Source organism: Heteronotia binoei, chromosome 10, assembly GCF_032191835.1.
Source record: "Heteronotia binoei isolate CCM8104 ecotype False Entrance Well chromosome 10, APGP_CSIRO_Hbin_v1, whole genome shotgun sequence".
NCBI classification, from domain to species: Eukaryota; Metazoa; Chordata; class Lepidosauria; order Squamata; family Gekkonidae; genus Heteronotia; species Heteronotia binoei.
Window position 1 is genome coordinate 104514187 of NC_083232.1, and position 15899 is coordinate 104530085.

Below are 15899 nucleotides of genomic sequence, written 5' to 3' on the forward strand. Positions count from 1 at the left end.
ATGGAACAATTAAGAACACATTGGATAGGTCTGGGGGTAAAAAAAAATAATAAGGAAGGAAAATTGCCAACGTCTTTTTTTGAATTGGTCAAACAAGAAAATTTGGAGGATATATGGAGGAAATTTAATCCTGAAGTGCGAGATTATGCCTTTTCTTCAGCAAGACATAAAACTTTCCCCAGAATTTACATGTTGTGGGGCACTAAAGACTTAGGCCTTATAACAAAGAAAATAGAGATTTTACCTAAACCCAATAATGTGGATTACAAAATTGTTTAAGAAGTTGAGAAGATGGAGATTGAATGAAGATTTACTACAGAATAAAGGAATAGTGACATCTCTAGAAAATGAAAGTTAAGGTTTCTTCCAAATAAACGATTAAGAGGATATAGAATTTCAGACGGTTTGGGATGCTTATACAGCAATAATGAGAGGAATATTGATTACACTGAATAACAAAGATAAGAGGGCAAAAGAAAAACAGATGTTGGACATTCAAAATGAAATAAAGAAAAAAGAAGGGGAACTGAGAAAAGGGCCAGGGAAAAAGAAAATTATTGTCAAGCATTGTATATTCATTCTTTGTTTTAGTATTCAGATCATAGAATTGTTACTAACTATGAATTAAACTCAGGCACATCAAAGCAGCAAACCCCCTCCTTTGCTTCTTTCGCTTTTACTAACAAATGCAGGAATGTCCTCTTTGAAGATAAGACCTCCTGGGACTTGTTCTCAGGCACAGCCTGAACCCAGGATGTGCTAGCCACAATATAGATAAGGAACCCAGCGTGTGAATTTCACACGTGAAAGTAGGATTGTTTATAGAACCTTTGATGTGCCATTCTAAAGCATGTAGTTTAGTGTTACAGAGTATCAGTTCCAATCCCTAGCTCGACTGAGCCACATGGATTATCAATAAACCAAACTTCGTTTCAAAATCCAAGGACTGGTTATTTTGAAATCTCATGCTTGACATTTATAAGGGAGATTACAATATTACAAACGCAAATGAGACATTTGTTAAATAAAGAACTGGAATGGAATCTGAAAAGATTGCAGCAGAAATCTTTCGAGGGGGCAAACAAACCCGGAAAATATTTGGCCTGGCAACTGAAGAAAAAGAGAGAAAGTAAAATTATTAATAAAATTGTGGTGGATGGAAGAGAGGTGGTAGATCAAGAAGGAATAAAAAGAGAATTTTTAAAGTATTATGCCAAGTTATTTACAGGTGTTAAAATAAGGAAAGAAAAGATGGATGAGTACTTACAACAGATAAAAATAGCTCCCTTAGCAGAAAATATACGAAAAGTTTTGAACTATCCAATTGAAAAAATAGAAATTAAAGCAGCAATTAATGCAATGGAAAATGGAAAAGCACCTGTAAAAAATTTACAGCTAAATTTTTTAAAACCCTCAAAGAGGAGTTAATCCTGAAACTTCAGAAATTGATGAATATTATCAGAACAAAAGGGAAAATACCAAATACGTGGAAGGAAGCTGTTATTTCGTTGATTCCAAAGGAAGATAGAGATGTTACGAACGTAAAAAATTATAGACCAATTTCATTATCAAATGACTATAAAATATATACAAAAAACTTGGCAGAACGGTTTAAACAATATTTGATAAATTTTATAAAGGAAGATCAAGTGGGGTTTCTTCCCAAAAGGCAAATAAGAGACAATATCAGAACTGTTGTAAATATTGTAGAATATTATGAAAGACAGCCAGAAAAGGAAGTAGCATTACTCTTTGCGGACGCAGAGAAAGCATTTGACAATTTAAATTGGGATTTTATGGCTGCAGTAATGGAGAAAATGGAGCTGGGAGAAAGCTTTATAAGAATGATAAAAGCAATATATACTGAACAACGTGCAAGGCTATGTATAAATGCTGATCTTACAGAAGACATGATAATTAGTAAAGGTACAAGACAAGGTTGTTCACTTTCTCCACTGTTGTTTATAATGACTCTTGAAATATTACTGGTGCAAATTCAGGAAGATAAAGAAATAGAAGGATTAAAAGTAAAAGGATTTACTTACAAATACAGAGTATTTGCAGATGCTATAATGTTTATAAATGAAAACCTCATACAAGTCACACTTTTGTTGTTAGCCAAAATACAAGAATATGGGGAGTTTGCGGGACTTTGTATTAATAAAGAAAAATCAAAACTTCTATGTAAAAATATGCAAATAAATAAGCAACAAGAATTGCAGAGACTAACTGTGAAGTTACCTCCAAGGTAAAGTATTTGGTTGTGGAGATAACAAGAATATTGATTTGTTCAAAAATAATTATGAGAAGCTATGGCGTAAAATGGATGAAGAGATGTTAAAGTGGAATAAACTTAATTTGTCACTGTTGGGTAGAATAGCCGCAATTAAAATGAATATTCTACCAAGAATAATGTATTTGTTTCAAACTATTCCGATTGTGAAAGACAGTAAACAATTTAATAGATGGCAAAGAAACATTTCGGAGTTTGTGTGGGCGGGGAAGAAACCAAGAATTAAAATGAAAATTTTAACAGATGTAAAAGAGAGAGGCAGATTTCAATTACCAGTCTTAAAATTATATCATGAAGCAGTTTGCTTAGTATGGATAAAAGAATTATATTTAAACTCCAATAGTAGAATACTTTTCAATATACTGCAAAATAAAAAATTTTGTTACAAAAAAAACATTTGCAGAGCAGGTTTGTCAAAGCATTAATGTCTCCCCCCACAGTGCTGTATTCAGAGTATTCCCCCCGCCCCGTGTTTTTTGTTGTTGTTTGGGCGGCACCTTCTGTTTGGACGATGCGTCTTCTGCCTTTCCAGACCAGCTTGCAGCCTTCCTTGGGATTCTAGGAACACCCAGAGGCTGGGGCGCCCTCCCTCCCTCTCTTCTCCCCTCTCCCTCTCCAACTCCTACCCCTCCCCATTTGAAACCAGGACCCCCAGCAGAGAAGTCCCATTGGAGCTGGAGCGTGCTGGGTGAGGGAGAGAAAACCTTCCGCAAATCTCGCTCAGGCTCCCTGGTTCCACACACCCCTTCCCCCTTCCCAGTCCCTGCAGCCCCCTCCACCAGAGAGGGGGGAGGAAAGGATTTGCAAATGCAAAAGAAGCCGTTTTGCTTCAAATTGTAATTAAAACGGGGGGGGGGATTGTGGGGCATCCCCCCTAATTGAAAGGGGGCATCCCTGAATCAGTGCTGGTTATGGCCCTGGTACAACATACCCTCAGCCACTTCTGCTTCAGTCACAGCCAGATTAGCTCAGCCATGCTATATGTGGGGTTGCTTTTTGAAGATGGCTCTAAAACCACATTTGTTTCAGAATGTGGTGTCAAGAATCCTGACTGTGGCTCACTGGAGTGATCCTATTAAACCAACACTGGCTGCTAGTTTGTGTGCTGGCCTTGGCCCTTCAAGCCCTAAGCAGCTGGGGCCCAGAATTCTGAAAGACCACCTCCACCTGCATCGGCCTTCCTGAATGCAATGACCCTTGAGAACAGGCGATCTCGTAGGTGAGGCTGCTGGACACCCACCCATGGGAGAGCTTTGTCAGCTGGCTTCCCCTCCTCTGAGATTCCCTCCTTACCCTCAGTGAAGCTTGTGGGAACAAGTAATAGAGGCAAAGGACAGCCCCATCCGAAGTTCTTTGCCCACGATTGGCTTGGATGTAGCCAGGCTGCAGTAGGTGAGTTAGAAGAAAGAAGCTGTGAGGCTGTGAGATCCTATGTGAACACCCAAACAAGACAAAACCTTGTAAATGCTTATGAGGGGAAACCCACAGTGCTGCAAATAAATAGCTGAGGAACTGGGAAGAAGAGAGCCTGCTCAGTCCCTCTGCTTGCAGCCACTGGCCTTTTCGTGGCTGTACTGGCATCATCTGCCAAAGGCCGTGCAGAGCAGCAACCACTTCCATTCATGGAGAAAACACTGATGCTTGCAGTGGGACAGCTTAAAAAAATGCAAGTGCTTCGGACTCCTGTTATCTCCTTGACATCAGGCTCCTTGACATCTCCCTCTCCCATTTCCAAGGCAGCTCTCCCTCTCCACATCAGACCATTTGCTCTTCTCCTCCGTTATGAGTGAGGAGTTGCTTTTGTATTCCAAACAGGGTGTCCCTTTGGATGAGGACATCATGAACAAAATTCTTTTTCCTGACTGTTCACTTCACGCTAGTCTTCTGTCTTCATGCCTCTGAAACACAGGACTTGTATGCGGGAAATGTGTTCTGACAGCAGGGCCATTTCTTGTCAGTGCCATCAGAAAGGCACCTTTTGTGTATCTCGCTGAAAAGCAATGCAAGGTATTAGCCAGCACAACCCAGATAAAAATGGTTGTTCTACATTTTGACAGCATAATTTCTGCTCTTCCTGCTTGGGTCGGTGAGGGAAGAACTTGCAGGAGTTCTGCCAGTGAGCAGAGGTGGTGAATGCTGTCCTATTCAAAAGGAGGGGATTCTGCAAGCACTGGGAAATGAGACTGTCACTTGAACTGTGGCTGGTGCTGTTAAAAAGGTTATATTCTGCTTTGCCCCAGAACAATACCTAGCCAAATCAAGTGACGACTGTCACAATCAAAAGATACTTTTTTTGCTTTTATAAATAAGAATTGATTGCTCTGAAATGCACCTTGGTTGAGCCATGAGGATCCAAAAGGCAGGTTTGTTAAGAAAACTAAATGGAAATACTTTTGAAGCACATCAACTGCTTTTTAAAATTTCTACTAGCTCTGTTCCCCCTTAACATTCGTTTCCTGGCCTGATCACCTGGGGATGCTTATTTGCCCCTGGTTAACTAACTGAGTGCCCATTTCCAAGACAGATTAACTGCATTACTATAATGAAAAAGCAAGACGAGCCAAAAGATTGCATTATGTGGGGAAATGCAAGTCTGAGAGCAAAGTCATGTAGGAAGGTTTTAGGGCTTCCATAAGGGCCACTCAAAATTCTGATGAGATGAGGATTCCTTGGGACAAAGATGTAAGCGTGCTGGAAAAAATCTTGCCATAATGCAATTAGAAGAAACAACATATCTGACAGAAGTGCTTATGGGTAAAGGGTCTTTCTTTTCTGTGCAATAGTACGTTTGACACATCACTGAAATGGATGTTCTGCATAGTACTGGATGTGAATGTGTACATTTTGTCTTGACTGAATGCAGGCCGAGGAGACGTGGATCAGAATGAATCAGACAATCGCCGAATAATTCGCTACCCAGACAGTCACCAGCTGTTTGTTGGAAACCTCCCACATGACATAGATGAGAATGAACTGAAAGAGTTTTTTATGAGTAAGCTTAAAATCTTTGGTGAAACTTCTTGGGGTGAGGGAAGGAGGCTGGAAGAGCTGGATCCCTAAACAAACACTGGGATTGCCTCACATATTCTACTGCTAGAGATTACTTGCTGTTCAACATATCCTGCATGTTCCCCCCCGCAGGCTTTGGGAACGTTGTGGAACTTCGCATCAATACTAAAGGTGTTGGAGGAAAACTCCCAAACTTTGGCTTTGTGGTGTTTGATGACTGTGAGCCAGTTCAGAAGATTTTATTGGCGAAAGTAAGTAGCCTGCTGCCCCTGAGGGACTTTTCAGGAAGCCCCTGAAGGGGAAACCGCTTGGCCTCAGCCCCCACCAGCCCCTGGCCTGCCAGTCACTGCCTGAGCCCCACACGGAGGCTGCAGCTTGGGGAAGGGGAAGCTTGTAGGCGGAGCTTGTCTCCTGCCTCTGGACGATGGCTCCTCCTTGACTGCCTTGCATTGAATAACCTTTTGAGATATACATTTGTTTAGCTAGCTTTCCTGACCAGCATTTTTGTTTCCCTCCCTCCCAGCCCATTATGTTCCGTGGTGAAGTGCGCTTGAATGTAGAAGAGAAGAAGACCAGAGCTGCTCGCGAGAGGGAGACCCGAGGTGGGGGTGATGACCGCAGAGAGATTCGCCGCAATGACCGAGGGCCCGGGGGTCCCCGTGGCCTAGTGGGTGGAGGAATGATGCGCGACCGTGAGGGGCGAGGGCCGCTCCCAAGGGGCAGCATGGCACAGAAGCTGGGCTCTGCCAGAGGATCTGGGCAGCTGGAAGGCCGATACACAGGTCAACGCCGCTGAAGACCCTGCTGTGGGCGGAGCAATGATGCGTTATTCGTCGTGTTTGCATTCTTGTTAATTTTTGGCTTTGGAATGTAACACAGCCTTTTTGATCATTTCTTTTGATGTGAGAAACCTCCTTTGGTTACCAGTAAAATTGAGGTGGACATTCTTTCCCCCAGTTTCACAAAGAAGTCACGCTGTTTATTTATAAATTTAGGATTGAGACTAAGAAATGACCATTTAAACTTTCTGCAACAAAACTGGACTTGAAGGGCATGCCCCATTGAGTTAAGATCCTTTCAGTACCTTTCAGTTTTAGTCAAAAGCAAAAATCCCTCTGCTGCACATTTGAAGTGTTCCTGTTTCTGCCTCTTGCAGTTGGAAACATAAATAGTGCAATCAGTGCAATTGGAGAAGCTTGCCTTTTCCCCATTGGCTCCAAACAAACTTGTGTTTTTTATGAACTCAAAATGCACTAAATGGGTATGTGACTCATTTTTACGTTGACATTTGTCAAAAGCAGCAAGATAAAATAGCTAGTGAAATGATGCGGGCATCTGCTCTGCTTGCTGTGGCCAATTTGTGTGTGTCAGCAACTCTTAATGAAACTGCAAGTATATTCCAGATGGAAACCATTTAGCTGTAAATGCAAAGGTAAAAAATCATAGTCCTGAAGAATAAACCCTAGAGCTCCCCATCTCTCCCGTGCAGGGAAGGCTGCTTACTCAACACACTCCTCCTCTCCTGTTCCTTTTCCGTGAAGTGTGTACAGTGAGGAAGCGTCTAAACTGTCTTGAGGTCTCAAGTAATGTAACAAGCATGATGGTGCCTTCTATTAAATACATCATTCCAGTCTTGCTGGTGGTTTTGTACAGAATAGTGTCCGACTGGCTGTGCTGTAAAATCTTAACAGCTGTAAAAAATGTTTATATAATCATTGTATAAAAATTGCAGTGTCTTTAAAAATGAAACATTACTGGACTATTTGGTTAGCTCTGCAGTTAACAAGTTTCCTTAGCCTTGGAAGGAGGGAACTATGAAGTAAGAACTGCGTGAAGAGACGTGAGTGTGCAGGTTGCATCTAGTCCAATCAACTTATACTTTAATTCCTACATCGGGAGCCTAAAACTTGTTAACCTGAGGATCCTGCAGAATTTTCCTAAGGCAGCATCACAGCTCCAGCGATTGGGGATTTCCGGTTTCTGAACTATCACCCATTTTGCACAGCCCTGGAACCGACTCCAGAGCCTCTGAGGCTCAGATTGGCTGACAGCCTCTTGTGTGTTTTTTACTTGTGGACTCTTGCAGATTGGGGAGGGGTTTGCTTATTTCCAGGTTGCTGTTTGCATAAAGAGCACATTCCAGATTGCTGCAGATGTCGCAAGCACGTCTCCCACCCAGCTCAGCAGGCATCAGACTCGCTTAGGATAGGCAGAAGTCTATGACTACTCAGAGTCCTTGCAAGCAGGGAAGACCTCACTTTCTGACATGAGGAAAATGCCCGCAACAAGAAGTATTTCTTCATGGCAACCATATGTCACTTCTGGTGGAAGCAGAAGCTTTTGTCTGTGTGTTGGGGAGAAATGACATTTATATCTTTCACCCCCCTCCCTCCCCCAAATTGAGGTCTTCCATGTTTGAGGGTAAGTCTTGCACTGTTTTTCATACACTTTCTGGTGCACACTTCTCAGTTTCCTTTTTTTATTTTCTATGTTTGATATGTTTTTGTGTTGAGCTGTTTCATTTCCAAGTGACACCTGGAAGTGTCATCCCTGAAGGCCTGCAAACACCCCCCTCCCCCCCCCCCCACCAGGAACTTGGTGAAGCTGGAAAGCTGCCTTGAAACTGCCATTCTCAGCCAGCAGGTTTGCTCTCCCTGGACTTTTGAGTGCTGCTTTATTGCCCTCTCGCCTCTTAGGAATATAGTGAAGGCAAAAGAGCACAGGTAGAAAGAGCATCAGGAAAAGGTTGGAACTGACCATTAGAGGAGCTGTGGAGCCATGCAGCATTCTGGCTTGCTTCTTTCAATGCCATGCAATGACAACAGTGGAAGCATACACAGAAGTTTACATGGTGACTGTTCACCTACTGTACTGTGGACTCATAGTGTTTTTGTCCTCTTTTCAATAAATGTACTTCTAGAAGAAAAAAGCAGCAGAACTCCTTGACCATCACTGTTAAACTACTGATCTGTTGAGATGGGTTTTATTGCAGTTACACCCCATTTCAACAAACTTAGCATTAACCATCTCGGCTTTAGTAGGTATGCAAGACTGTGGACTACCATCTTCATTGCTGTAATGTGTTAAGCATTATATGCTAGTAGAGTCTAGTTTAACTGTTGCAGGTGAAAAGTATTTTTACTTTTAAGTTTCCATTTTTGATGTGTTTTGACTAAACATACCAATAAACTACTGATGTCTGCAGCATTCACGAATGGTTCTGCCATATCTTTCTCCCTGGGCACAGTCTTGGGTGCTGGTGTTACAGTGTTCTATGTGAAAAGGTGTTGGAGGGGGTGGTTATATGACAGAGCATCTGACTTGTGGGTCGAAGGTTCAGTCCGTGGCATCTCCAGTCAGGAAGGCCTCCACCTGAGCAGACAATGCTGACCTGGGTAGACAAATGGTCTGTCTTGCAATGAATGGCAGCTTCGTGGGTTTGGGGGCACTTTTGGAGCTGTGTGATCTTTAGCTGCCTTTGTCTGGATGATGCTCTCAGCTGTGCCACTTTGCCGGTGTTGAAACTAGTGGTCATCTTCCTTCTGCACTGTCTGTTTTCACAACAGTTTCTGTGAGGATATATGCTCTGGCTGTTCTGATGACAATATAGTTCTAAAAAACTGTTTTACTTGTTTTTCTGACTTCCATGACCCAGATTTCTGGTGACACAGAGGAGCCACATTCTCCTTACAGAAGCCAGACAGAAACCCTTGTTTTCTCCCTGCCTCTATCTTGATGCTGCTTTATACCAGCAAATCTCTTGTTAATTTTATGAACAGAAGGGGGTGAGGGAGACAGTATTTCCCCATGATCCATCAAACTAGTAAAAGGATGCTTCCTCCTTTACACGCAGGGTAATGGAAATGTTAATCTGTTTTAGCATGTAGAACTGAAATTAGAATTCCTTCTCTCTCCCCTTAATTAGATATAATTACATTGTAACATAATTCAGCAGGTGGCCTGCTGTTGTATTAGTGGGACATGTAATATCCCTTTGTAACTGCTGTTTTGCTGCTGCAGCATAAAACTTCATGGTTTTTTGCTACTGTAGCATTAAGCTTCATATTATATGAACAATTACATTTTGAGAAAATATGGCAGCAGAAGCAATTCTCTTCCAGCTCTGCTACATAATCAGTTGGCCCCTGTTTTTGTGCTAGGGACAATTGCTGCAGGGGTAAACGGAAAGAGATTGCTTACTGATTTATTTACTGAAGATATGTTGTGATATGAAGTCTAGGAGCTGCAGCTCCCTTCATCAGATGTGCCATCTCTTGCCCCACATGTGCGCAAACACAAAAGTAGACCCCTGGCTGACTGGGATCAGGGCCATTGGTGGGAGGCAGTCGAGGGACCCCGGGTGGGTCTCAGCAGTTCTGCCTTTCCCTTGCAGCCCCCAAAGCCCCCGCCTCCCCCCCTCCTGGTTGATTTCTTTCCTGGTCCTTGTTGTGTTCTTTTGTCCAACTGAAGCCCTCAGCCTGTCACAGCCCCCACCCACCCGCCACCTGAATCCCTGCTCCACCTTACAGAGCAGATCCTGACTGTACCCAGAAAAGGGGGGGCTGGCACCAATACCCCCTCTAAGCTGTGGAGTCTTGTGAGCAAACATTCTACTTTGTGAATTACTGGCTTTAAAGTTGTGAGCTGCTGTATAAATTATTGTGCTCTGGGGCAATTTTTCCTGAGCAAAGACAAAAATGTGTGAGCCAGCTCACACTAACTCAGCTTAGAGGGAGTACTGATTGAAACACTGAGTGCTTTGTTGTTGTAAATGGAGAAGAAAAACCTCTGCCATTGGAAAGACATGAGGGGTCGTGCTGGCAATTTGGAAATCCCCTTCCCCCCATACTCTGAAGTCAGGACAAAACCCCTTCTCCCTCCACTCCACCGTCTTTCCCTTGGGGCGCATTTCCAGGTCTCATCTGGCTGTGTGGGAAGGTTTTCCTTTGATTAATTGGCAAGGTCCTTTTTCTCAGAACCCAGAGCCGTCCTTAGCAGCAGGCAGCAGTAGTGGGCCCCTCACCTGCAAGGGCTGGCCTGTGGGCTCTTAAGCAAGGGCAGGGGGGCTTCCTGTCTCAGGGTCCACAACACAAGAAGGATTTTCCAACCCTGGCCAAAAAAAAAAGTAAGCAAAGCTAATCAAGAACTTTAGATTTTTGTTTGTTTCTCCAAAGAATACAGTGGCAATAACTGAAGTAACATAGAATCATAGAGTCGGAAGGGACCTCCAGGGTCATCTAGTCCAACCCCCGCACAATGCAGGAAACTTACAAACACCTCCCCCTAAATTCACCTCCCCTTAAATTCACAGGATCTTCATTGCTGTCCGATGGCCACTAGCCTCTGTTTAAAACCTCCAAGGAAGGAGAGCCCAGCACCTCCCCAGGAAGCCTTTCACTGAGGAACCGTTCTAAGGGTCAGGAAGTTCTTCCTAATGTTGAGCCGGACACTCTTTTGATTTAATTTCAACCCATTGGTTCTGGTCCTACCTTCCGGGGCCACAGAAAACAATTCCACACCAAGTACTTGAAGATGGTGATCCTATCACCTCTCAGCCGCCTCCTCTGCAGCTCCTTCAACCTTTCCTCATAGCACTTCGTCTTCAAACCCCTCACCATCTTAGTCGCCCTCCTCTGGACCTTTTCCAGCTTGCTAAGACAAGTCTCCCCCATGCTATAAGCATGCATTGGATTTTTCCTACCTAAATGCAGAACTTTACATTTCTCCCTGTTAAATTCATTTTCTTGGCTTTAGCCTAGTTTTCCAGCCTGTCAAGGTCATCCTGTATCCTGTCTCTGTCTTTGCAGGGGGGGGGGGCAGCGGAGCCTTGACTGGGCCCCCCAGCATTGCCCCCCTGCAGGGCAGCCCAGCTCCCAGGACGAGTGAGGGGGGGGGGGGGTTCCAGGCCTGTCTCTGTTTTTACAACTCCTCCCAATTTCGTATCATCTGCAAATTTAATAAGCATTCCCTCTATTCCTTCATCCAAATCATTTATGAAGATGCTGAACCAAAGAGGTCCCAGGGCAGATCCTTGAGGCACTCCACCTGTCACTCCTCTCCAAGAGGATGAGGAACCATTCACAAGCACATTGGGTGTGATCTGTCAACCAGTTAAGATCCAGCTAATGGTAACAGGATCCAAACCACATTTTACCAATAACATAACTTTTTGATTTCCCAAGAGCCAAACATTGTATTTAGGAGAAATATATTTCCAAATCACCTGTGCAATGGACTAGTCAGAGAGGAGTGTGGAGGCGCAAGGTTGCCTTTTGCAGCCAATGTGTGTGGCTGTGGAGGGGGGGGGGGGGTCGCTGCAAAAGGCTGGAGCAGCCAGCCTCGCTCGGAGCCCGGAGCCCAGCGGCGTGGTGGCTCCAGGCCCCCCTCCCCTGTCCCTCAGCCAGCGCAGGAGCCGTGTGCCGCCCGAGCGCGGCCGCTGGAGGAAGGCGGGTGTCGTGGCTCCCCCGCCCCGCGAGAACAGGGCTGGCCGGCGCAGGCGCGGTGCTTGGGGGCAGGTCGGCTGGAGGGGGGCGGGGCGCCTGCGACCCCCCCCCCGCCTGCTGCTGCTTCCCCCCCCCCCGCCCGGGTGTGCGGGAAGGCGGCACAGCAGCGCGGCAAAGAGGCGGAAAGAGCGCTTCCAATGGAGGGGGGGGGGGGACGCTTCCGCAGGCTTTCCATCCATCCTGACGGCGGTGTGGCTCGTGCCCATAAAAACAGGACGTTGGAATGGAATGGATGCTCGTGTGCTCCTGAAAATGGCATGCAGTCCAAGCCCCATGTTCTCATTGTGAACACCAAGCCGCTGGGGAAAGGGCCAGAAGGGGTCTTGACTGCCCTTGCAGAGGAAGGGAATAATGGCCAGGGCAGCACACTGTATACTATAGGAACGAATCCCGAAAAAGGGATTAGCAGTGGGAAAAACAAAATGGTACTTCTGGTGCCCTTCCTGGCACTTCTTTTACCTTGCCAATAATACACACCTGCCTGTCCCCTGTTTTGGGCTTTCCCCCAAGTATCTGCTCTCCTTCCTGATCAGAACCTCTCCCTGGCTCCACCCACTTTCCTAGGATTTTTATTCATTTATTTCTTCTTTTTTCTCTTCCATTCTCCCCCACAATCCTTAGACACGTTAAAAGCAAGTAAAAGTCAATACATACAATTCAGATAGTTAACCAGATGTGGTATTCCTCTATCTCTGTTCCCAGGAAAAGAAGGGAGTGGAAGCAGCGGAGGGCAACTCCCTGGTCTCACCCAGAAGCCTGGCGATACAGTTCTGTTTTGCAGGCCCTGTGGAACTGAGCGAGGTCCTGAAGGGCCCAGATCTTGCTTGGAAGTGCCCTCCAGAGGGCTGGAGCTATCACCAAAGAGGCTGTAGGGGGGGTGCCAGGAGAGGCTATGGGGGGGGGGGGGGGTGCCAGGAGAGGCGGCTCCAAATATATGTTGGTCTCAGACCTTGAAAGTCTTTAAAGGTAAAACCAACATGCTGTTCACCACTTTGGGGTCAGGCATCAATTTTCCTCCCAGCCAGTTTGGCCAGGGATCCTGGAGGGTTTTGCCATCTTCTGGGCATGGAGCCTGCAGGGGTCACTGGGGATGTTTGTGTGTGGGGGGGGAGGTATTTGTGAGGTTCCTGCATTGTGCACAGGGTTGGACTAGATGCCCCTGGAGGCCCCTTCCAATGCTATGATTCTATGACCTTGAACTTGATCCAGTCTGGAGTCAGCACAGATGGGGGAACACTGGCAGAATTTGTGTTCTCATAGGGATTCCGGAAAGGACTCTCTCTGCTGCATTCTGGACCAGTGGAAGTTTCTGGGTTGGTCTGAAGGGTAACCCTACATAGGGCGAGTTACAGAAATCCTGTCTGGAGATGACCATTGCTGCTGACAAGTGGAGGAGCAAGAGCAGCCCTGCCCTGCTCCCGTTGTCTGCAGAGATCGTCTGTGAGGGCACCCAGGGCTGGCTCTGTCCCATGGTGTGCCAAGGAGGTCACTTGGTATGGGGGTGAAGAGGGTGTTGGGGGCTTCAGAAAGTCTTCTTTATGCAGTCTTCTACCAGTTGCCAGGGGGCATCAGATCCCGCTGAGCATTGGGGAAACCTGTTGGACCCATAGATTTGCTCCCTGCCCAAGCGAGGAGGGACTCGGGCACCTGGACGTGTTCTGACCACGGCATTACACGGACTGCAGTCAGATGCCCGTGCGGAAGAGCTCATCCAGCGTCTGGGCCCCTGGTGCAAGCACAAGCTGGGTCCTTGGGAAACAACAGTCACATGTACTGCTTAGAAGTTTGCACTCGCAGGTCATAGGAAGAGAGAATCCTGAAGTGGTAATTTGCTTGTGCACAATAAAATTGACATGAAGAGGTACCTCTGATCTCTTGCCTTGGGAAACATTCCGGGGCCCCATAAACTAGTTTTGCCTCGATGGCCCCTCATGCTCATGATCCAGACCCCTGCCTCTTTTGCATATCAAAGAAATAAGCCCCTTGGGTTGATCTCGTGATGTTTGAAGTGCTTGGGATACAAGGGAAAGTATCATGGATTTCATCTGCCAAAGGGAAAATGAAACAAAGAAAGGTATTATACTTTTCAGAAAGGGCCAAAGTTCTCAGGCAAAATACTTGAACAGTATATGGACTCAATGATTCCAAGTGTTGGAGAGTTCTGATCTTGCAGTGGGAAACAGATATGTTAAATTTGGATGCAACTATTTTTGACAGTCATATTTTGAATAACATGGCAGGCTCAAACACAAATGTACCATTTTAATGTGGATTGAGCAGTTTGCAGGTGTCTTAGTTATTATGAAAACCTGTACACTTTTATGTTCCAAACCAGGAGATTACAAAAAAACCCAACCACTAACTTCTGCAAGTTTTCACAAGTCGTTCCCCATCCTCATTTCCCTCACAAGTTTGCAGCTGTGTGTTGTAACTCTTAGTGTCTTTCTTTCTGTCTTTCATTCTGAAGGAGAAAGCATGCCTGAGTTCCGTGTGAAGGTTTGGTTGCAAGCCCAGTGGAGGCTTGATCTGAAGCCTGAGGGGAGGGACAAGTGGGGAAGCCGACCCTTCCTCTGGCAAGGTGTGCCTGGACACCCTTTGAGGAGCAAGGCAAGGCTTTCCTGTTTCTTGAGCACCAGATGCAGAGCACCAGGTGTGACCCTTGTGGCCTCACCATGAAGGGAAAGGGTTTTGCTGGAGACAAGCAACAGGCAGAAAGAGATCCTCGTGGGGTAGAAACTGGCTATTGGCCTCATTAGTCAGCACAGGAAAAGATGTTTCTGTTTCCTTTGGTGTCTCTCCTACCTGATTGTGTTGTGCTTGTATGTTTATATCTTTTGTTAAATATTTATACCTATGATTATAATGCTTTTAATATTTTAAATGTTTGAATGACTTGCTCTTTGCTGCCTTGGGGATCCTATTTCAGTGGAAAGGTGGCATGTACATGTTTTCATTAAATAAAATGAAGCCACAGCCTGTGACCCTGTGTTGCTAAAACCGTTTGTTTGTCTGCTCCAGAAAACTCGTGTTCCGGAGGATGAATCAGAGGCACGTTTAGAAGGGCCCACTGCAAATGGCTTCCTTGGGCAGGCGAACTCCGGTCCGTCTCTGACAGCTGCTTGGGAGGCCTCCTTAGGGGAAGGACGGCCAATGGAGAAGTACGAGCTCCTGCACCTGGTGGGCAAAGGCAGCTACGGCCTGATGCTGAAGGGCAGGGACAAGGAGAATGGCCGGCTGGTGGCCATCAAGAAATTTCTAGAGAGTGAGGAAGATAAGGGGATGAAGAAAATTGCCTTGAGAGAAATCAAGCTGCTCAAGGGGAGCTCGTGCGATGACTGCCCGGTTTGTGTTGCATCAGAATTAGCTGCACTTGGCCAAGAAATCAGTTTTGCCCCGATCAGTCTGGTCGTTATGTCATGTTGTACGATGCTGTAACAGAAAAAATATTGGAATATTGCAGTACTATTAAGGAATATTGTTCATAGAATTTATTTCTAAATGGATTATTCTCCCCTCGGTCATTGGCTGGAAACAAAAGAAATGGGACCCTTTTGTCCCAGTTCTGCTGCTTTCGTTCAGTGAATTGGGTGGAAGGAGACAGAATTCTGAGGAAATATCTAGCTATATTAACCATTCCACTTAGGACCGTGTATGGGTGGCCTCTTCTTGTAGGTTCCATCTCCTGATCTCTGTGAGGTGCAGGTGCCCATTTGGTGTAGTGGTGAAGTGTGCAGACTCTTTTCTGGGAGAACTGAGTTTGATTCCCCACTCCTCTTCCACATGCAACAGCTGGAGTTACCTTGGTCCAGTCATAACTCTCTCAGAGCTGTTCTGCTCAAGGGCAGTTCTTGGGAAAGCTCTCTCAGGCCCGACCTGCCTCAGAGGCGTCTATTAAGGGGAGGGGAAGGGAAAGGAGATTGTAAGCTGCTCTGAGACACCTTTGGGGTAGTGAAGGGCAAGGTATAAATCCCCTTTCCTCCTCTTCCTCCTCCAGTTTGGTGTAGTGGTTAAGTGTGCGGACTCTTATCTGGGAGAACCGGGTTTGATTCCCCACTCCTCCACTTGCACCTGCTAGCATGGCCTTGGGTCAGCCA

The 15899-nt window shown here is 45.6% G+C and overlaps 1 protein-coding gene across 1 annotated transcript in view; it reads left to right on the plus strand.

The window, feature by feature from the left end:
* G3BP2 (G3BP stress granule assembly factor 2) overlaps nucleotides 1–8513 on the plus strand; it is an 83718-nt gene extending 75205 nt beyond the window's left edge. The window contains exons 9-11 of the mRNA XM_060247868.1: nucleotides 5157–5285; nucleotides 5435–5553; nucleotides 5826–8513. Of these exons, the coding sequence (XP_060103851.1) occupies nucleotides 5157–5285; nucleotides 5435–5553; nucleotides 5826–6098 (521 nt within the window). The 3' untranslated portion in view covers nucleotides 6099–8513. The remainder of the gene's footprint in view (nucleotides 1–5156; nucleotides 5286–5434; nucleotides 5554–5825) is intronic.
* The last annotated feature ends 7386 nt before the right edge of the window (nucleotides 8514–15899 follow it).